Consider the following 21,420-nt stretch of genomic DNA (forward strand, 5'->3'; position numbering starts at 1 on the left):
AGAGACTTGACCCCCCCCCCGCCCCGAACAGCCAGATCATCAATATTCATAGTGGGCGTGACCACAGCCGAGTGGGCGTGGCTATACACGGGGGCGTGCCCTCCCCAGCAGCAGTACTCCCACCCCACGGAGGTGCGAATCTGCCCTGCCCCCCCCGCCCCCCCGTGTTCCCCCAAACCAAGCTGCGTTCCCAGGCAAGGGGTGTGTGTGTCACCCCCCCGGCCCCTCCCCCAACCCAGGCCCCGCACCAAGCCCCCCCCAAATGGACGACAACTCCCTGGAGGCTTCTCCTTTACTGGCAGAGCCCAAAGTTAAATGGAGGGGGGATGACCACAGCAAAAATGAGGGGTTCAGAGGGAGGACGCCATGATGCTGGAGACACCTGCGGGAGAAAGAAGAGAGTGAGGGGGGTGTCAGGGGTCTCCCCAAGGTGGGGGGGGTGGGGGGTGTGTGTGTCTCCTCGTTCCCCAACACCCACTGTCGAAGTCGATCTTCTCCACGATGTTCTTGGGTTTGATGCTCTCCTCCTGGTTGCAGATGAAGATCCGCCCGGGCTCCGGTTCCGTCCACCCGTATTTGCTCATCCAAACCTTCAGCTGAGCCTCTGGAATAGGAGGGGGATATGGGGGGGGGCTTCAGTCCCCATCCCATCCCCCCGGCCCCCTTCCCAAACCCTCCAGTCACCCCCTTACCTGAGAGGTCCCCCAACATCTCAGCCAGCAGCCAGCGGTCGATGTGCTGGTAGGTGATTCCCACCACGTGGCAGATGACTGCGGAAGAAGACCCCACGTCAGCCGTTGGCCCCCCCCAACTCCCCTCCACCTTGTGCCCCCCAGGACCCCCCCAAACCCCCTCACATTTCCTCACGGAGTCCTCGAAGCCAGTGATCCCATCCAGCAGCTCCATGTTCTCATCCAGAGCTTGCTGCAGAAGGCAGGGAGGGCATTGTTAACATCCCCAGCGGGGGGGGGGGAAGATAATGAGAGCTGGGAAGTGCCCTGACTCCTCCTAGATTTGGGGTGCCCCCCAGCCTGAGCAAGACTCACCCAGAAGGACTGGAAGTGGCAGGTCTCCAGCAGCTCCCCCAGGTAGAGGATCTGCCTGATGGGCCTTTCCTCCTGCTGTGGCCGGGGGGGGGTCAAGGAAAATGTGGGGAGAGGGGCCCAGAGCTGCAGCCCACCCACCTCTGCAGCTGCTCCCCCAAATCAGCCCCCCCCCGCCAAGTCCCTAAATTAATCTCTCCACGTCAACAGCCAGATGGTGAGGGGTCCCATGGGGTGAACCCCCCCCACCAGGGAGGAGCGGAGGGGCCTCAGGGGGGAGTTTGGGGACCAGGGTGGGGGGAGAGGTTCAAGGGCCAGAGGCAGGGGGAGTTCAGGGGCTGGGGCGGGGTGGGTTCAGGACCCCCCCTGGCTGTGGAGTGGGGATACATGGGCCTGGTCGATCATGCACTTGCAGAGGGTGAAGTCGGTGTGCGGGAGGTTGGTCAGGGCCTTCAGCAGGATTTGGGCGGTGACGGTGGTCTGGAAGAAGGCGGGGTTGAACTGGTACCTGTTGGGGGGGGGAAAGGGGATTGGTGACGTGGCGTGTTCCCCCCCCCCTCCCCAGGACCCCCTCCCCCGTCCCCCCGGCCCCACTCACAGCTTCAGCACGGCCAGGTTGGCCTCCAGGTCGTAGGCGTTCTCCTTGGCCTGCGTCTCCACGTAACGCTCCAGCGTGGCCAGGTTCTCGGGGTTGTACCTGCGGGGAAGGGACGGCCGCACCCCACCGGGAAACCCGCCCCCCACCTCGTTACCGTCCCGCGGACCACCCTCAGCCCGGTACCGAGCCCCGCCGACCCCAACACACCGTTCCCGGGATCCCCTCAGCGCTCCAGGTTACCCCCAACCCCCTCCATATCCTCCCTCCGGTTCCCCCGCCATTACCGGCCCATGAGCCGCCATTACCGGGCCAGAAACCGGCCCCGGGGCCCGGTCCACCCCCCCCACCCCATCGTCCCCGCTCGATACCCCCCGTCCACCCCCCACCCCAGGGGCTTCCCCCTGCCGTCCCCGCCCCGCCGGTACCGGTCGATGCCCCGCAGCAGTTTGCCCACGTTAGCCCGCATCTGCTCGAAAAGCGCCATGATCCACGGTCTCGTCGGAAGCGGAAGGGTGGTACCGGCTTCAGGCGGTCGGGGTAACTTCCGTTTCCGGCGCGGGCGATCGCCGGGCACGACGGGACGGTGGAGGACTCGACGAGGGGGAGGGTGAAGGGACGGTGCGCAGGCGCAGAAGGAACGGAGAGCAGGGCGAGGCGGACGCGTGTTCTACCCCAATGGCCCCGCCCACACACACAGGCCCCGCCCAACAGCCCTGGACCACGCCCATCGAGGTCCAGCGGGCCACGCCCACAGCGCCTCTTCCCAGTACAGGCGGGGGGTGTCGGCCCGGTCTGACTGGGCCAAACTGGGGCCACACTGGGGGGGGGGTGTCAGTGCGGGGGGTGTCACACTGGGATGGACTGGGCCGAACTGGGAGTGGAGGGGGGGGATCATACTGGGATGAACTGGGCCATACTGGGGGTGGAGGGAGCAATCACACTGGAATGAACTCGGCCATACTGGGCACGGAGGGGGGGTCACACTGGGATGAACTGGGCCATACTGGGAGTGGAGAGGGGGGGTCACACTGGGATGAACTGGGCCCTATTGGGTATGGGGGGGGTCACACTGGCATGAACTGGGGCCTATTGGGGCTGGAGAGGGGGGTCACACTGGGATGAACTGGGCCATACTGGGGGTGGAGGGGGGGATCATACTGGGATGGACTGGGCTGAGGGGGGGTTACACTGGGATGCACTGGGCCATACTGGGAGTGGAGGGGGGGATCACACTGGAATGAACTGGGCCATACTGGGGGTGGAGGGAGCGATCACACTGGAATGAACTGGGCCATACTGGGCACGGAGGGGGGGTCACACTGGGATGAACTGGGCTGTACTGGAGGTGGAGAGGGGGGTCATACTGGGATGAACTAGGCCATACTGGGAGTGGAGGGGGGGTCACACTGGGATGAACTGGGCCCTATTGGGTATGGGGGGGGTCACACTGGCATGAACTGGGGCCTATTGGGGCTGGAGAGGGGGGTCACACTGGGATGCACTGGGCCATACTGGGGGTGGAGGGGGGGTTACACTGGGATGAACTGGGCCATACTGGGAGTGGAGAGGGGGGGTCACACTGGGATGAACTAGGCCATACTGGGAGTGGAGGGGGGGATTACACTGGGAGGGACTGGGTCCTATTGGGTATGGGGGGGGTCACACTGGCATGAACTGGGGCCTATTGGGGCTGGAGAGGGGGGTCACACTGGGATGGACTGGGCCGAACTGGGGGTGGAGAGGGGGGGTCACACTGGGATGAACTAGGCCATACTGGGAGTGGAGGGGGGGATTACACTGGGAGGGACTGGGTCCTATTGGGTATGGGGGGGGTCACACTGGGATGCACTGGGCCATACTGGGGGTGGAGAGGGGGGGTCACACTGGGATGCACTGGGCCATACTGGGGGTGGAGAGGGGGGGTCACACTGGGATGCACTGGGCCATACTGGGGGTGGAGAGGGGGGGTCACACTGGGATGCACTGGGCCATACTGGGGGTGGAGAGGGGGGGTCACACTGGGATGAACTGGGCCGTACTGGGGTCAGGCTGGGGGGAGGCACTGGGACGCAGTGGGGTACACTGGGGAGCGGGGACGGGGGGGGACGGGGGGGCAGATGGGCCACACTGAGGCCAAACCAGCCTTTTAGCTACTGGGATGATACTGGGGTGACACCGGGATCGCACTGGGCACAGCGTGAGGCTGAACTGGGCCCAGACTGGGGGGGGGGGAACCCCGCTGGTCTCAAACCGGTGCCCCCACCGTCCCCGAAACCAGGGCGGGGGGGGGGTGGGGCAGCACCCGGATGCCTGTGTCCCCAGTGGGCCGTGCCTCAGTTTCCCCTTCCGCCGCGGTGCCTTCTGGGGGGGCCGGCGAGGGGGGTGGGGGTGTGTGTGTGGGGGGGACACCCGCCACCTCCCGCCACCTCCCGCCGCTCGGCCTCGTACCGGTGGGCGGGGGGGGTGGGGGTGTGTGCCGACGGGTTTTTGGGGTGGTGGTGGTGTGGGGGGGGGGGGGGCCCGCCGACATGGACCCCCATCACCTTCGCATCTCCACCCGGGACCCCCAGGAAGATTTCGAGGTTCTGCAGCGCCTGGGCGGCGGCACCTACGGGGAGGTCTATAAGGTGATGGGGACCCCCCCCCCCCCAAAAAAAAAATAATTATGGGTCTGGGGTTTGGGGGTTGGGGGTGGGTGACCCCTGTGACCCCCCCCCCCAAAAAAAATATTGGCCCTGGGGTATGGGGGACCCCGGCATGCCCAGCCACCCACCGGGGTCCTTGGGGTGTGTGGGGGGGTGGTGAGAGGTGCCCCCCTGCCTGCAAAGGGACCCCCAGTTCCCCCCCAGTGCTTCCAATTCCCCCCAATGCTCTCAGCACCCCCCCATGCTCTCAGCCCCCCCCCCCCCCGCTATGCTCCCAGTTCCCCCCCAGTGCTCCCAGTTCCCCACCCTGGTCCTTCCTGCTGGTACCCGCAGCCCCAGGGGACCCCCCCCCTTCACCGCCACTACCGGGGACATGAGGCCCTGACACATCCGGCACTGGGGGAACTGGGGGGCACTGGGGGGCACTGGGAGGCCTTGATCCGCTGTCCCCCCCCTCCCCAGGCCCGCAGCAAAGCCTCGGGCGAGCTGGCCGCCATCAAGGTTGTCAAGATGGAGGCAGGTGAGGGGACCCCCCCCCCCCCCCGCGGTGGGGACCCCGGTGTCTGGGGGACCCCGAGACCCCCTGAGATCCTCAATACCCCAAATACTCTTTGCAACCCCCCCATTACCCCCTGCGGCCCCTTAATACCCCCCCAATACCCCAGATACCCCCTGGGACCACCCCCCCCCAATACCCCAGATACCCCCTGGGATCCCCCCAGGACCCCCGCAATACCCCTCGGGACCCCCTGGGATACCCCCAGGACCCCCCCAATACCCCTAGGGACCCCCCTGGGACTCCCCAGAACCCCCCCAATATCCCTCAGGACCCCCCAGGACCCCCCAATACCCCTCGGGATCCTCCTGGGATGCTCCAGGACCCTCCCAGGACCCCCCCAATACCCCTCAGGACCCCGGGATCCCTCCAGGACCCCCTCAGGACCCGCCAATATCCCTCGGGACCCCCTGGGATACCCCCAGGACCCCCCCAATACCCCTAGGGACCCCCCTGGGACTCCCCAGAACCCCCCCAATATCCCTCAGGACCCCCCAGGACCCCCCAATACCCCTCGGGATCCTCCTGGGATGCTCCAGGACCCTCCCAGGACCCCCCCAATACCCCTCAGGACCCCGGGATCCCTCCAAGACCCCCTCAGGACCCCCCAATACCCCTCGGGACCCCCTGGGATACCCCCAGGACCCCCCCAATACCCCTCGGGACCCCCCTGCGACTCCCCAGAACCCCCCCAATATCCCTCAGGACCCCCCAGGACCCCCCAATACCCCTCGGGATCCCCCTGACACCCCCCCAGGACTCCCCAATACCCCTCGGGACCCCCCAGAACAGCCCAGAACCCCCCAATACCCCTCGGGATCCCCCCGGGACCCCTGGGGTGTCCCCCCCGCCCCCTACACAAGCCTCTGCCCCCCCCCAGACGACGACCGCGCCACGCTGCAGCAGGAGATCCTGATGGTCCGCTCCTGCCAGCACCCCAACATCATCGCCTACTTCGGCAGCTACAGCTGGTGAGGGTCCCCAAAACCCCCCCCGGAGCCCCCCCAAATCCCCCCCACCCTCCCAAATCCCCCCCAACCCCCCAAACCCCTCAAATTCCCCCCAAATCCCATCAACCTCCCTCCTCTAAACCCCCATTGCCCCCCCCCAAACACCCTCTGTGTTTCCCTGGTGCCCCCCCAATCCCCCCCCCGTACCCCAATTCCCCCCCCCCAAGCACCCCGTTAACCCCTTCTCCCCCGTGCAGGTGCAACAAGCTGTGGATCTGCATGGAGCTGTGCGGGGGGGGGTCTCTGCAGGACATCTACCACGGTACGGGGGGGGGAAACCGAGGCACGCCGGGGCGGGGGGACGACACACGAGTCCGGGCACCCCCCCCTCCATCAGCCAGCTGTAGACCCAAGCGTCCGGCCCCTCTACTTTTGGGCTGAGACCCCCCAGTTTGGGGTTCCCCCATTCTTGGGGGGGGGGGTGTCCTGGATGCCTGGGTCCCCCCGCTGAGCCCCCCTCCCCACAGTGACGGGACCCCTCTCGGAGCTGCAGATCGCTTATGTCTGCAGGGAGACCCTGGAGGTGAGTGGCCCCCCCCCCGGCCCCCCCAGGAGCCCCCCCGGGTCAACCCCCCCCCCAGGGCTGACCCCCATCCTCATCCTCGCAGGGGCTCTCCTACCTGCACTCCCAGGGCAAGATCCACCGGGATATCAAGGTAGGGGGGGACAAGGGGGGGGCACAGACGTTGGGAGGGGGGTGTCACACATTGGGGGGGCTGGGGGGGGACGCGCTGACCCCATCCCGTCACTGCAGGGAGCCAATATCCTCATCAATGACAGCGGGGAGGTGAAACTGGGTGAGTTCTGGGGGGGGGACGGTGGGGAATTGGGGGGGGCTATGGGGGGGGCAATGGAGAATTTGGGGGCTATGGGGGGCTGGGGGGGCAATAAGGAATTGGGGGGCTATGGGGGGCTGGGAGCGATGGGCGCAGTGGGGGATTGAGGGGTAAAGGGGGGACTGGGGGGGCAATAAGGAATTGGGGGGGTAAAGGGGGGGCCGGGGGTGCGGGGGCCGGGGGTGCTGGCGGCAGCTGGGTGTCGGGGGGGGGGCCCTTGGATGCCTGGGGGAGCAATGGGATGAGGGGGGGCTGGAGCCTGGACGCCTGGGTCCTCTCCCCTCCGGGGGGGGCTGGTGGGGGGTCTCTAGGTCCTGGAGGGGGGTCTGCGGGACCCCCCATCCCTCATACACCCCCCTGCCCCCCGCCCCCCCCCAGCCGACTTCGGGATCGCGGCGCAGATCAGCGCAACCTTCGCCCGTCGGATGTCCTTCATCGGCACCCCGTACTGGTGAGGGGGGGGTCCGGGGAGGCGGGGGGGGGTCCTGGGTGGTGGTGGGGGTCAGTTCCACACTGCCCCCCAACCCCTCCTCCCCGTGCCCCCCCCCCACCCCCAGGATGGCCCCCGAGGTGGCGGCGGTGGAGCTGAAGGGGGGGTACAACGAGCTCTGCGACGTCTGGTCGGTGGGCATCACCGCCGTGGAGCTGGCCGAGCTGCAGCCCCCCATGTTCGACGTGCACCCCCTGCGGTGAGCGGGGACCCCCCCACAACCCCCCCCTCCCCTGGCACCCAGGGGTGGGGAGGGGTCCCCCTGACATGCCCCTCTCCCCCCACCCCAGGGTGCTGTTCCTGATGTCCAAGAGCGGGTACCAGCCCCCCAAACTGAAGGACAAGGCCAAGTGGTGAGTGGGGGGGCTGGGGGGGGTCGGACCCCCCCCCCCGGCAGGGTGGAGCGGGTTCCCTCAGCCCTCACCGTGTCGCCCCCCCCCCGCCCAGGTCCCCCTCCTTCCACAACTTCATCAAGGTGACCCTCACCAAGAACCCCAAGAAACGGCCCAGCGCCGCCAAGATGCTCAGCGTGAGCCCCCCCGGACCCCCCCAGGACCCCCAAACCAGGCTGGGGGGGACGACTCCCCCCACCCACCCCGCTCCCTGTCCTGTCCCTGTCCCTGGTGCCAGCCCTGCCCCCTGTCGTCCAGCCTTGTCCCCCTCCTGTCCCCATGTCCCTCTCCCTAAATGCATCCCTGCTCCTCATCCCCATCCCATCCCCATCCCATCCCCATCCTCATCTTCATCCCTGTCCCATCCCTGTTCCCATCCTGTCCTTGTCCTGTCTCCATCCTCTTCCTCATCATCCTCATCCCCATCATCCTCATCCCCAACCCATCCCTGTCCCCATCCTGTCCCCATTCTCATCATCTTCATCCCCATCCCGTCCCTGTCCCCATCCCGTCCCCATCCTCATCCCATCCCCATCCTCATCCTCATCCTCATGACCTTCATCCCCCTCCCATCCCTGTCCCCATCCTCATCCCCAACCCATCCCTGTCTTCATCCCCATCCCCATCATTCTCATCCCCATCCCATCCCGTCCCCATCCCCATCCTCATCCTCACCATCCTCATCCCCATCCCATCCTGTCCCCATCCCCATCCTCATCATCCTCATCCCCCCCCGTCCCCATCCTCATCCTCATCATCCTCATCCCCATCCTGTCCGTGTCCCCATCCTCATCCTCATTCTCCTCCCCATCCCATCCCTGTCCCCATCCTCCCTCTCTTCCTTATCCTCATCCTCATCCTCATCCCGGTCCCATCCCCGTTCCTGTCCCATCCCCATCCTCATCTTCATCCTCACCCCGTCCCCACGTCCCCTCTCCCCGTCCCCCAGCACCAGTTTGTGGCCCAGCCGGGGCTGAGCCGGACCCTCACCCTGGAGCTACTGGAAAAGCTCCGGGACCCCGAGCGGCTCCTGGGGGGCTGCGACCCCGAGGAGGAGGAGCCCGAGGTGGGACTGGGGGCACTGGGGGGCACTGGGGGGGATGAGTGGGGTCACTGGGGAGAACTGGAAGTGCTGGGAGGGACTGGGGGGGGCACTGGGGCCACTGGAGTGAGGGATGCAGGGGACGTGGGGGGGACTGGGGGGACTGGAGGGGACTGGGTGTTGCTGGGGGGCACGGGGGTCACTGGGCTGGGGGGGACTGGGAGCACTGGGTGTCTTATGGGGGCTGGACTGGGGGGGTCTGGGGCAATGGGCAGAGGCACTGGGGGGCACTGGGGGGGGGGCAGAAGGACTGGGATGGACTGGGAGCACTGGGGAGGGACTGGGGGGACTGGGGGGCACTGGGGGCACCTGTGACCCCTCGATCTCACAGCTGCCCCCCCCTGTGCCCCGCCGGATCCACTCCACTCACCGGCCGCTGCCCCCCGGCCGCTGTGACCCCGGCCCCCACTGTGAGTGTGTCCCCCCCACCCCCAAGAGTGTCCCCCCCGTGTCCCCACGTCCCCTGTGCCCCCACACCCCCTGTGCCCCCCATATCCCCTGTGCCCCCATAACCCCTACCCCTGTGCCCTCCCCCATCCATCCCTTGTGCCCCCCCCCATCCCCTGTCCCCCCTGTCCCCCCCATGTCCCCCCCATGTCCCCCCCCATGTCCCCATGCTGTCACCCTGTCCCCACAGTGCAACCCCTCGGCGGGGGCCAATGCTGGAGGAAGGAGGGCAACCCCCCCGTGCACCCGGTACGTGGGACCCCCACCCACATTGGGGGCTGGGGGGGGCTCTGGAGTGGTTGGGGGTCCTTGGGAAGCCCTGGGGGTGCTGGGGGGGGACTCTGGGGGTCCCTGGGGAGCCCTGGGAGTTCTGGGGGGGTTCTGGAAGGGTTGGGGGTCCCTGGGGATTCTGGGGGGGCTCTGGGGGTCCCTGGGAATTCTGGGGGGGCTCTGGAAGGGTTGGGAGTCCCTGGGGAGCCCTGAGAGTTGGGAGGGGGGACTCTGGGGGTCCCTGGGGAGCCCTGAGTATTCTGGGGGGGGCTCTGTGGGGACCCAGGGGGGAATGAGGTGGGGCTGGAGGTCCCCTGGGGGGAACCAAGGGGTTTGGGGGTGTCTGGGGTCTTCTAGGGGGGTCTTGGTCCTGCAGGAGGGGCCGGGGGGGGTTCCCCTGTTTGCAGTCCCCCCCCCTCAACTGTCTCCCCCAGGTGTCCTCGGCAAAGCCCGGCTGTGGCAGGAGAGTGGGGGGGTCCGAGGGCAGCGCACGGTGAGAGGGGACGGGGGGGGACATGGGGAGTGGGGGGCTACTGGGGGGGGACAAGGGGGGCACGGGATTCGAGGGGCACACACGGTGAGAGGGGATGGGGGGGGACACGGAGGGGACATTGGATCGTGTGGGGGGACACAGAGGGTACACTGGGGGGGGGGACAGGCAAGGGGGGGGGCCATGGCCTCATGCCCACCTGCTCGCAGGGACGACACCTCCGATGACGACGACGACTACGACGACGTCGACATGTGGGTGACACCGTCCCCCCCCCATGTCACCCTGCACCCCCATCCCGTCCCCTGGGCATCGTCCCCACTCAGCAGGGTGGGGGTCCCCCGTGCCCCCCCCCGCCGTGTATCCCCATCTCACCCTCCTCCTCTCTCCCCCCCCCCCCCCAACAGTCCCAGCCGTGGTGACCCCAACAGGTACTGTCCCCTGTCCCCACACCCCCCCCCCAAATTGGGGACCACCCCTGTTCCCCCCCCCCCCCGCTGACACTGCGCTCTGTCCCTAGTACCACGCTGCCCCACGATGTGCCCCCCCCGCTGCCACCCAAGGTAATTGCCCCCCCCTCCAATGGCCGGGGGACCCCCACACCAGTTGGGGACCCTCAGGGTGGGGCTGGGGGCTCCCAGTCCCAAACTGGGAGTGAGGGGGGGAGACACCAGTCCCAAACTGGGATCCCCAGCCCAACTGCACCATGCTGAGGAGGGGGTGCCCCCCCCCGCTGCCCCCCCCGTGCCCCCCATCTGACCCCTTGTTTCCCCATCCCCTGTCCCCCCCCCCTCCAACCTTGGCAGCCCAAATTCCGGACAAGCTCGGCCGAGGGCCCCCCCGAAGACCCCCGCCCGCGGGCCCGGGGACCCCTCCTGGAGCAGCCGCCCCCCCCGGCCCTGGTACGATGCGCCAGCGGCCCCGCGGGGGGCTCTGCCCCCCGGCCCCCACCCGGGGGGGGCCACTGGCCGCCAGCTCAGGTAGGATGGGGATGGAGTAGGGGCGTGGGAATGGGGGGCAGGTGGGGGGGCGCAGGCTGGGGGGGGGGGATCTGGGGTCCCGGAGGTGGGGGGGACACACTGGGGACATGGGACATCCCCTGACCCCGCTGTGTCGTCCCCCCCCAGACCCCGTGCTCTGGTCGGGGCCCTGCAGTGAGGACCCCCCCCTGCTGCCCCCCAAGACGGAGAAGAACCGGAGAGCGGTGAGCTCCCCCCCCCATAATACTGTGTGTCCCCCCCCCTTTTGTCACCGACCCCCGTGACCTCTCTATCCCCCCTCCAGGTCCCTGCGGACAACGGGGGGGCCACCCCCAGACCACACGTGAGTGTCAGGGTTGGGGAGGGGGCTGGTGGGGGGGGGGTGTACCCCAATACCTGCCCCCCCCTCACCCCCCCGGCCCCCCAGGAGGGGTCCCTTTTCCGGAAGGTGTTCGATGGGTGTCCCCTGCGAGTGACGGCCACCACCACCTGGACGCATCCCACCACCCACGGTGGGTTTGGGGGGGGGGGAGAGGTGGGGGGGGGCATTGGGACACCTCGGGGACATCATGGGGTGCATTGGGGATGTGGGGTGCACCAGGGACATCGGGGGGTCATTGGGGACACGGGGGGGCATTGGGGACACTGGGGGGGGTGCAGTAAGGACATCGGGGGGGCATTGGGGATGTGGGGTGGGGGCATTGGGGGGTACTGGGGATTTTGGGGGGGCACTAGGGACATTGTGGGGGGCATTGGGGACATGGGATGGGGTCACCGGGGACATTGGGGTGCATCAGGGATACTGGGGTGCCTCGGGACCTGGGGGCATATTGGAGTGAGGGAGGCCGAGGGGGGGGGACATGGACATGGCCCCTGACCCCATGCCCCCCCCCCAGACCCCCACCTCATCCTGGGAGCAGAGGAGGGGATCTTCATCCTGAACCAGAACGAGCCTGAGGCCACGCTGGAGCTGGTAGGTCTGGGGGGCCGCGGATGGGGGGGGGCCTGGGGAGTCCGGGGGGGGTCCCAGCCCCCCTGACGTCCCCCCCCTCAGCTCTACCACAGCCGCACCTCCTGGGTCTACTCCATCGGCAACGTCCTCATGTCCGTCTCGGGTGAGTGTGGGGATCTGGGGGGGGGGGCTGCGGACCCCCAGACCCTCGCTGACCCCCCCTGTGTTGTCCCCCCTCCAGGGAAGACCCCCCAGCTCTACTCCCACAACCTGCTGGGGCTCTACGAGCAGAGCAAGAGGGACCAGCGCCCGGGGGTGCACATCTCCCCCCACCGCCTGCTGCCCAGGTACGGGGCGGGGGGCACCCAGACCCCCAGTCCTGCTGCCCAGGTGATGGGGGTCCCCTGACATTGCTGCCCAGATAATGGGGGGACCCCAACTCCCCCCCCCCATCCAACCCAGGGACCCCCATCACCCCCCTACCTGGACATGGGGACCCCCCAGCTCTGGCTGAGCCTGGGGGACATGTGAGGGGCTGGGGTGGGGGGGGACACCCCGGGGTCCGGCTGCACCCCAGGGGTCCCCATTGTGTCCCCGTCTCCCCCCCCAGGAAGAACGTCACCTCCATCAAGATCCCCGACACCAAGGGCTGCCGGACCTGCTGTGTGGGTGCGTGGGGGGGCCGGGGGGGTTCTGGGGGGAGGGGAACACAGTGGGGGCTCAGGGGGGTGTCTGACGGGGTCCTCCGGGTGTCCCCAGCCAGGAACGAGCAGACGGGGTGTCACTACCTGTGCGGGGCGCTGGATGCTGGCGTGGTGCTGCTGCAGTGGTACCAGCCCCTGCAGAAGTTCATGCTGGTCAAGGTGGGAACCCCGACCCCCCCTGGATCCCCACCCTGTCCCCAACAGCCCCCCCGACCCCCAGCCCATGTCACCAACAGCCCCCATGTTCCTGTGTCCCCTTGTCCTGGGTCACCATGCCCCCACATCCTCGTGTCCCCGCGGTGGGTCCCCGTGTCCTCACGTCCCCATGTACCCCATGGTGGTTCTCCATGTCCCTGTGTCCCATGTCCCTATGTCACCATGATGGTTCCCCACGTCCCCATGTCCCCACGTCCCATGGTAGTTCTCCACGTCCCCGTGTCCCCACAGTGATTCTCCACATCCCCATGTCCCCATGGTGGTTCTCCATATACCCCATGGTGGTTCTCCATGTCCCTGTGTCCCATGTCCCTATGTCACCATGATAGTTCCCCATGTCCCCACGTCCCCATGGTAGTTCTCCACGTCCCCATGTCCCCACAGTGATTCTCCACATCCCCATGTCCCATGGTGGTTCTCCACGTCCCTGTGTCCCCATGTCCCCACATCCCCATGGTGGCTCTCCATGTCCCCATGTCCCCATGGTGGTTCTCCATGTCCCTGTGTCCCATGTCCCTATGTCACCATGATGGTTCCCCATGTCCCCACATCCCCATGGTTGTTCTCCATGTCCCCACGTCCCCATGGTAGTTCTCCACGTCCCCGTGTCCCCACAGTGATTCTCCACATCCCCATGTCCCCATGGTGGTTCTCCATATACCCCATGGTGGTTCTCCATGTCCCTGTGTCCCATGTCCCTATGTCACCATGATAGTTCCCCATGTCCCCACGTCCCCATGGTAGTTCTCCACGTCCCCATGTCCCCACAGTGATTCTCCACATCCCCATGTCCCCATGGTGGTTCTCCACGTCCCTGTGTCCCCATGTCCCCACATCCCCATGGTGGCTCTCCATGTCCCCATGTCCCCATGGTGGTTCTCCATGTCCCTGTGTCCCATGTCCCTATGTCACCATGATGGTTCCCCATGTCCCCACATCCCCATGGTTGTTCTCCATGTCCCCACGTCCCCATGGTAGTTCTCCACATCCCCGTGTCCCCATGGTGGTTCTCCATGTCCCTGTGTCCCCATGTCCCCACATCCCCATGGTGGCTCTCCATGTCCCCATGTCCCCATGGTAGTTCTCCATGTCCCTGTGTCCCATGTCCCTATGTCACCATGATGGTTCCCCATGTCCCCATGTCCCCACATCCCCATGGTTGTTCTCCATGTCCCCACGTCCCCATGGTAGTTCTCCACGTCCCCACGTCCCCATGGTGGCTCTCCATGTCCCCATGTCCCCATGGTGGTTCTCCATATACCCCATGGTGGTTCTCCATGTCCCTGTGTCCCATGTCCCTATGTCACCATGATGGTTCCCCATGTCCCCACATCCCCGTGGTTGTTCTCCACGTCCCCATGTCTCCATGGTGGTTCTCCATGTCCCTGTGTCCCCGTGTCCCCACATCCCCATGGTGGTTCTCCACGTCCCCATGTCCCCATGGTGGTTCTCCACGTCCCCATGGCGCTTCTCCACGTCCCCAGCACTTTGACTTCCCGCTGCCGTCGCCGCTGCGGGTGTTCGAGCTGCTGGTGACCCCCGGGGAGGAGTTCCCCAGCGTCTGCATCGGGGTCAGCCCCGGCCCCTCGCCCGCCCACCCCGTCCTCTTCCACACCATCAACCTCAACTCCCTCACCTCCTGGTTCGCCCACACTGGCTCCGGTGAGCCGGGCTGGGGGGGTCCGGAGGGGGCTTGGGGGGGCCTGGGGAGCTGGGGCTCCTGTGCTCTGGCTGGGCAGCCAGGGGGATTTGGGGTCCCTGGGGCATTTGGGGGTCCCTGGGGGATTTGGGGGTCCCTGGGGGATTTGGGGGGGACCTGGGGGGTTTGTGGTCCCTGTAATCTGTCTGGGGGTCCTGGGGGATTTGAGGGTCCCTGGGGGATTTGGGGTCCCTAGGGATTTGGGGGGACCTGGGGGGTTTGGGGGTCCCTGGGGGATTTGGGGTCCCTGTGCTCTGTCTGGGCATCCTGGGGGATTTGAGGGTCCCTGTGGGAGTTGGGGGGTCCTGGGGGGTTTTGGGGTCCTTGGGGTATTTGGGGAGAGCTGGGGGGTTTGGGGGTCGCTGTGCTCTGTCTGGGCATTGTGGGGGATTTGAGGGTCCCAGGGGGATTTGGGGTGACCTGGGGGATTTGGGATCCTTGTGCTCAGTCTGGGGGCCCCTGGTTTGGGGATCCCTGGGGGTTGGGGGTCCCCTATGCCATTGAGGGGACCTAGAGGGGAGTTGGGGGGTCCTGTGCCAAGCCTGGGGGGTGTTGGGGGTCCCGTATTCTGCCGAGAAGGGTCTATCTGCAGCCTGGGAGGATTTGGGGGGGGTCCCTTACCCAGGTTGGGGGGTGCAGAGAGGGGTCGAGACCCCCCCCCTCACTGCTGCCCCCCACCCCGCAGAGCCCTCCTGCCCTGGCCCCGTGCAGGTGACGCAGCTGGACAGCGAGACCGTGCTGGTCCTGCTGGACCGTGAGTCCGTCTGTCCGTCCGTCCATCCCCGGATTCGTCCGTCTGTCTGCCCGCCTGTCCATCCGTCTGTCCGTCATCCACCCCCCCCCCCCCATCCATCCAGGGGGATGTCTGTCTGTCCATCTATCCACCATCCATCCCCGCATGCCTGTCTGTCTGTCTGTCCATCCATCCATCCATCCATCCATCCATCCATCCATCCATCTTTCCATCCGTCCATCCTTCCACCCATGCATCCGTCCATCCACGCGTCCATCCGTCTGTCCGTCCGTCCATCCCTCCATCTGTCCGTCCGTCTGTCTGTCCATCCTTCCGCCCGCCCGTCCGTCCGTCCATCCACGGAGGAGGCAAGACGATGGGACAGGGATGCCCTGGCAGGGCTGGGGGTCCCCCAAAGTGGGGGCCGAGGGGGTCCCAGGGTGGGGGGGTCTGACCCGTGTGTGTGTCCCCCCCCCAGGGAGCGTGAAGCTGGTGACGCTGCAGGGAGCCCCAGCCCAGGGGCTGGTGGCCCCCGAAATCCCCTTTGATGTGGCCGTGGAGGCTGTGGGTGGGTGCGGGGGGGGGTGAGGGGGGCCGGGGAGGGGGGTCGGGGGGGTGCTGGTGGAAATGGGGGTGGTGGGGGGAAATGGGGGGTACTGGGAGGGAATGGGGGGTCAAAGGGGTGCTGGGGGGGTCAGGGGGTGCTGGGGGGAATTGGTGGGGTCAGGGAGTGGTGGTGGGGGAACTGGGGGTGCTGGGGGGGTTGGTCAGGGGGTGCTGGGGGGGTCAAGGGATACAGGAAGGTGCTGGGGGGGAACTTGGGGGGGATCAGGGGGTGCTGGGGGGGTGCTGGGGTCTTGTGGGTGCGAGAGGGGTGCTGGGCGTGCGGGGGGGTGCCTGGCTCTGATTCCCACCCCCCCCCCCGCCAGCACTGGTCCGCGGCTGCGTCCAGGCCTTCTGGCGCCACGGGGTGCAGGTGCGGCAGGTGGGCTCCGCGCAGGTAAGCCCCCCCCCAACCCCCCCATAAAACCCCCCATAGCCCCAATGCCTGGGGCCCCAAACCCTGGGGGGGGGGGGGCAGAAACACTTCCCCCCCCCCCGACCCTGGACACTCCTGATCCCCGGGGGTGCAGGGGACCCCTCGCATCCCTGGGGACTCCCCCCATATTTGGGGACCCCCCCCCCCCACTCTCACCCCCCCCCCCCCAGCTGATCGAGGAGCTGCGGGACCAGCGCTGGACCTTCCGCCTGCTCAGCTCACGCAGGTACAAACTGGAGGGGTCCGGGGGGGGTTCTGGGGGGCACCCCCACCCCACCCTGACCCCCCCCTCATCTCCCCCCCCCCCATCTCCCCCCCCAGCACCCTGGTCCTGGAGACGCGCCCCACCGACGAGGCCAACGCTTACAGCAACCTCTACATCCAGGCGTGACCCCCCCCCCCAGAATGGGGGAGACCCCACGGGGATAGGGGGGGGGGACCCCCACCAGCCTGGGCGGCGAGGGCAGGGAGGCTGAGCTGGGCCCCCCCCAGCCAGACCAGCACCCATGGTGGGGGGGGGCTGTACCTCATCCCCCCCAGCATCTCCCTCCTTTTGCTGACATTTGTAATAATTTGCACGCCCAAAAAAACCCTGAAGAGCCCCTAAAATCGCTGTGTTGGGGGGGGTGTCTGATGGGGGGGGGGGATGGCAAAAAGAAGGCAGGGGGGCAGCGACACTCTCCAGGGTTTATTGACAGCAGAGTCAAGCGGCCCCCCCCCGGCGGACAAGGCACTTAGAGGGGGGAGCTGGGGGTGCTGGGGGGTCCCCGGGGGGGTCCCGGGGGGGGGGTCACCCCAGCTGATCCTCGTACTGCTTGCGGAAGCAGTCACCGGCGGGGAAGAAATCCCAGCAGCGCTCCTGGTACATCTTCCAGACATAGGACTCCTGGGGGGGGGGCGTGTTGGGGGGGGTCAGGGCAGGGGGAACCCCCCCACACCTGGCACAGCCCCCTCCCCACCCCACAGCCCCCTCCTCCCACCGCTGGTGGATGATCCCCCCCCATATCCAATGCCCTCCCCATATCCCACACATAAGCCCCCCCCCGCAAAGCCCCCCCATGCCCCATGGAGATCCCCCCCCTCCCCATACAAGCCCCCTCCCCATGCAGCCCCCCTGCACCCCCAGCTCCTGCACAAGCCCAGTGAAAGCCCCCCCTGACCCATACAAACCCCCCCTTGGCTACTGAGACCCCCCCCCCAACCCTATGTGACCCCCCCACCACATCCCGGGTGTGGGGGGGGTCTCACCTGCCCCGTGTGCTCCGTCTCATCCTTATTGATCAGATACATCAGGAAGAACCTGGGCGGGGGGAGCAGCAGTCAGTGGGGGGTTGGGGGGGCTGGGGACCCCCTGTCCCCCCCCCAGGTGCCCCCCCCTCGGTCCCTCACATGTAGTTGGCCAGGTTGTGCTCCTCCAGCGTGTGGGTCTCGAAGCCGTGGGGGGTCGTGTCGAAATAGTCGCTCCCGATGCCGCAGATGAAACATTTTGTCTGGGGAGGGATTGGGGGCGGGGGGGGGGGTCAGGGACCAGCCGCCCCCTCCCCACACCAGACCCGGGGGGGGGTCACTCACCTCCATGTCCTCCTTCACCTGCTCCTGCTGGTCCCGCAGCTCCCCAAAAGCATCGATGATCAGACCTGGGGGGGGGGTCAGCAGGGTGGAGACCCCCCACCATAGGCTCGCCATCGCCCCCCGCCCCAGCCCCGGGGGGGGTGGTCCCTACCCTGGATGATGGCCAGGAGGATGACGATGACGAAGAAGAAGAAGGTGATGTCGAAGACGACGCGGTACAGCTCGTAGTCGTCCCCCGCCGGGTCCTCGATCTCGTCCCCGATGCCCCCCCCGGCCCGAACTCCCACGTACATGTGGAACAGGTAGCACTGCAGGGGGGGGCACGGGGGGGGGGGGTCAGGGACCCCCCGAGAACCGCAGCTGCCCCCCCCCAGGTTGCCCCCAAACCCTTCTAGGAACCCCCCAGCACTTCCCAGGACCATCCCAGCCCCCCCCCCCCAGCAACGCTCTGGACCCCCCCGGGCCCCCCAGGCCCACTCCAGACCCACCCAGGGACCCCCTGGACACCCGCTGACCCCCAAGGGACCTCCTGGACGCCCCCAGGGACCACAGCTTCACTCCTAGGACACCCCCAGGCCCCCCCTGGACCAGCCCAGAGACCCCCCAGCTTCTCCAAAGACACCCTCTGGAGACCCCTCGGGACCCCCTAGGACCATCCCAGGGACCCCTTGGATGACCCTGCCCCCCCCGGGACCCCTCAGGACACCCCCCCAGGGACCTCCAGGACCCCCAGAGCCCTGCCGGACTCCTCAGAGACCCCCTACAACCACCCCAGGGACCCCATAGATGCTCCCAGGACCCCTCCTAGGACCATTCCATGGATCCCCCCCCCCCCAGGCCCCCTGTCCCCCCCGGCCCCCCACCCCACCGACCGTCATCATGTCGTCGCACTTCATGTCCGGCTCATCCTCATCCTCGCTCTTGTTGTAGAACTTGCGGAAGAAGTTGAAGGCCACCACGGTGTAGAGGTACACGACCACGGCCAGCAGCCCCACCGTCATCGCCAGCTGGGAGGGGGACACACACACGGGAAGGATGGCCTCAGTGGGGTCCCCCACCCCAGCCCTGGCCACCCCCCCCCTCCCCCAGGCAGCCCCCCCCCCCACCTGCTTGCCGTTGTGGGTGACGGAGGAGAGGATGGTGCGGAGGGTCTTCACCCCCATGGCGATGTCCAGGAGGTGGGAGGCGAAGAAGAAGTTGTTGTAGTGGCCCAGGAGGGACATGGCCATGTACCAGGTGAGGTAGAGGAAGGACTGGGGGGGGGACACACACGCCATAAGGGGGGGGGTCACCCTGCAGCCTGGCACCCCCATCGCCGGGGGTCCAACACCTCCAGCACCTTGGGACGCTCATCGCCCTGGTACCCCCATCCCTGGGGGGGTCCTGGCTCCCATCACCCCAGAACCCTGCTGCTGGGGGTCCCACCCCCCCACCCCATGAGACCCCCCCCCAGCCCTGCAGGGTCCTGACTCCCACCACCCTGGGACCCTCATTACCCTGGGAGCTCCATCCCTGGGGGAACTGCTGACCCCCATCACCCTGGGTACCCTCATCCCTGGGGGGTCACAGACCCCCATCACCCTGACACCCCCCCATCACCCTGGGCCCCCCACCCTGACCTCCCCAGCCCCCCCCCAACTCACATTGTCAGTGAAGATGACCCCGAACTTCCAGATCTGGTACCTGATGTCGATGGATGTGATCCTGTGGGAAGGGGGGGGTGTGTGTGCGTGAGGATGTAAGGGGAATCCCCAGGATGGGTACGACCCCCCCCCCCGCCTTCAGATGAGCCCCCCGCACCCACCAGGAGAGGAGGGAGCTGTCGGGGGGGCCTTCCTCTCGCCCTGCGCCCCAATATCCAGGCTGGCCAGGTCCATCCCCAGCAGCTCCGCGATGCGCTCGCGCCCGTAGATATCCCCATATTTCTCCAGCACCTTTTGGGGGGGGGCACACACGACACGGTCGAGGGGGGCACGGGACACGCTCAGGGTCCAGACCCCCCTCCTGTGTCCTGCGGGACCCCCCCTCTCACCTTTCTCTTGACGAACTTATCCCAGTAGTTGCTGGGGAAGGACCTGAGGGGACAGGGAGGGGTTGTGTGGGGGGGTCTGTGTGTCCTGTGTCCCCCCCCCCAGCAGCCACATCTGGTCCAGGGGGGGCCCCAGAGGTCTCCCAGCTGGTCCCCCGTACTGGGTGTTGACCGCCAGCCAGTCACTCAGCCCCCCACATACTGGGTGTGGAGCACCAGGAGGTCCCCCCCCGTGCCCCCCCCCCCAAGACCCCCCCTCAGACCCCCGTACTGGGCGTTGAGCACCAGCCGGTCCCACTGGCCCTTGACGTCGTCGTCCGGCGGCTGCTCGGTGATGTAGAGCCCCGAGAACTCCAGGCGCCGTGCCACCTCCTTCTCCCGCTTGAAGATCACCAGCGGGATCTGGGGGGGGGGACAGCCGTGGGGGGGGGGACAGGGGGACATGGGGACATGGGGACACATGGGGACATGGGGGTCAGGGGGGACAGGGGGGTCAGGGGGGACAGGGGGACATGGGGACACATGGGGACATGGGGGTCAGGGGGGACAGGGGGACATGGGGGGACATGGGGGGACATTGGGGACATGGGGGGACACGGGGACATGGGGGGACATGGGGGGACATGGGGGTCGGGGGGACAGGGGGACATGGGGGGACATGGGGACATGGGGGGACACGGGGACATGGGGGGACATGGGGGTCGGGGGGACAGGGGGACATGGGGGGACATGGGGACATGGGGGGACACGGGGACATGGGGGTCAGGGGGGACAGGGGGACATGGGGGGGACATGGGGGGACATCGGGGACAGGGGTCGCGGGGACATGGGGGAGACATGGGGGAGACATGGGGGGACACGGGGACATGGGGTCACAGCCCAGGCCCGGGGGGATGGGGGGGGCTGTACCAGCCTGGGGGTGGAGTCAGCAGGGCCTGGGGGCGTGGCCAGGCACAAAAGGGCGTGACCACCAGGCAGGAGGGTGTGGTCACCAGGTGGAAGGGTGTGGCCACCAGGTGTGGGCGGCGTGGCCACGGCCAGATGCTGGCTCCAGCGGGGTGTGTGTGTGTGAATGACCAGGTGTGGGCGTGGCCAGATGACTGGGCGCGGCCAATCAGGGCGTGGCATCATAAATGGGTGTGGCTGGGGGGCAGCTGGGCGTGGCCAGGGGCGGGCTGGCATGGCCAGATACCGATGCCAAGTAGGGGTGGGCAGGTGGGACCAGGGTCGGGCGTGGCCGAGGGGGCGTGGCCAGAGGCAGGGCGTGGCCGGGCGTGGCCGGGCGCACCTTGAGGCAGTTGTAGCCGATGATGCAGAGGAAGGCGACGAGGGTGTGGGCCAGGGCCAGGCCCTGCAGCGCCGGCTGCATGTATCCCGTGCTCTCCTCCAAGAAGTAATAGACCACGCTCTCCTCCCCGTTCCCCCCGGCCTCGTCCCCCCCGTCCTCCTCGGCCGCCGCCGCCGCCAGCCCCGAGCCCTCCGGCTCCTCCTCGGTGCCCGGAGGGTGCTCGGACACCTGGGGGGGAGAGGGGGCTGTGCTCAGCAAGGGGGCGAGGGGGGGGTGAGGCACCTGCCCACCCCCGTGCCCTGGGGACCTGAGGGTCCTGGTACCCATCA

The 21,420-nt window shown here is 67.7% G+C and overlaps 3 protein-coding genes across 3 annotated transcripts in view; 1 reads left to right on the forward strand and 2 right to left on the reverse strand.

Moving 5' to 3' along the window:
• Nucleotides 1-278: 278 nt before the first annotated feature.
• Nucleotides 279-2,250, reverse strand: EIF3K (eukaryotic translation initiation factor 3 subunit K). The gene is made up of 8 exons (XM_075019671.1): nt 2,067-2,250; nt 1,642-1,740; nt 1,431-1,551; nt 1,047-1,121; nt 858-924; nt 693-770; nt 479-604; nt 279-382 (listed from the first exon to the last, which is right to left on the reverse strand). The coding sequence occupies exons 1-8, from the start codon at nt 2,123-2,125 to the stop codon at nt 351-353; spliced, it is 657 nt and encodes a 218-aa protein (XP_074875772.1). The 5' UTR covers nt 2,126-2,250; the 3' UTR covers nt 279-350.
• Nucleotides 2,251-4,150: 1,900 nt separating this feature from the next.
• MAP4K1 (mitogen-activated protein kinase kinase kinase kinase 1) lies at nt 4,151-16,800 on the forward strand. The gene is given in 34 exon segments (XM_075021128.1): nt 4,151-4,268; nt 4,749-4,806; nt 5,723-5,813; nt 6,050-6,114; nt 6,320-6,375; nt 6,461-6,508; nt 6,607-6,649; nt 7,067-7,139; nt 7,246-7,377; nt 7,469-7,531; nt 7,626-7,707; nt 8,520-8,636; nt 9,004-9,082; nt 9,310-9,368; nt 9,824-9,882; nt 10,089-10,133; nt 10,287-10,310; nt 10,400-10,442; nt 10,686-10,830; nt 10,833-10,859; nt 11,007-11,083; nt 11,164-11,202; nt 11,287-11,371; nt 11,756-11,832; nt 11,914-11,974; nt 12,053-12,158; nt 12,422-12,480; nt 12,571-12,674; nt 14,216-14,393; nt 15,116-15,184; nt 15,642-15,731; nt 16,093-16,163; nt 16,373-16,428; nt 16,524-16,800. Coding segments are annotated over 34 exon segments (2,550 nt in total). The 5' UTR covers nt 4,151-4,169; the 3' UTR covers nt 16,594-16,800.
• Nucleotides 16,801-16,870: 70 nt separating this feature from the next.
• The window catches only part of RYR1 (ryanodine receptor 1), a 66,161-nt gene continuing 61,611 nt past the window's right edge, over nt 16,871-21,420 (reverse strand). The window contains 13 exon segments of the mRNA XM_075021120.1: nt 16,871-17,088; nt 17,451-17,502; nt 17,592-17,692; nt 17,775-17,839; nt 17,926-18,082; nt 18,647-18,781; nt 18,881-19,027; nt 19,418-19,478; nt 19,579-19,606; nt 19,609-19,708; nt 19,807-19,849; nt 20,075-20,205; nt 21,092-21,319. Coding sequence (XP_074877221.1) covers nt 16,993-17,088; nt 17,451-17,502; nt 17,592-17,692; nt 17,775-17,839; nt 17,926-18,082; nt 18,647-18,781; nt 18,881-19,027; nt 19,418-19,478; nt 19,579-19,606; nt 19,609-19,708; nt 19,807-19,849; nt 20,075-20,205; nt 21,092-21,319 — 1,344 coding nt within the window. The 3' untranslated portion in view covers nt 16,871-16,992.

This window comes from Buteo buteo, chromosome Z, assembly GCF_964188355.1.
Source record: "Buteo buteo chromosome Z, bButBut1.hap1.1, whole genome shotgun sequence".
Classification (NCBI taxonomy): Eukaryota; Metazoa; Chordata; class Aves; order Accipitriformes; family Accipitridae; genus Buteo; species Buteo buteo.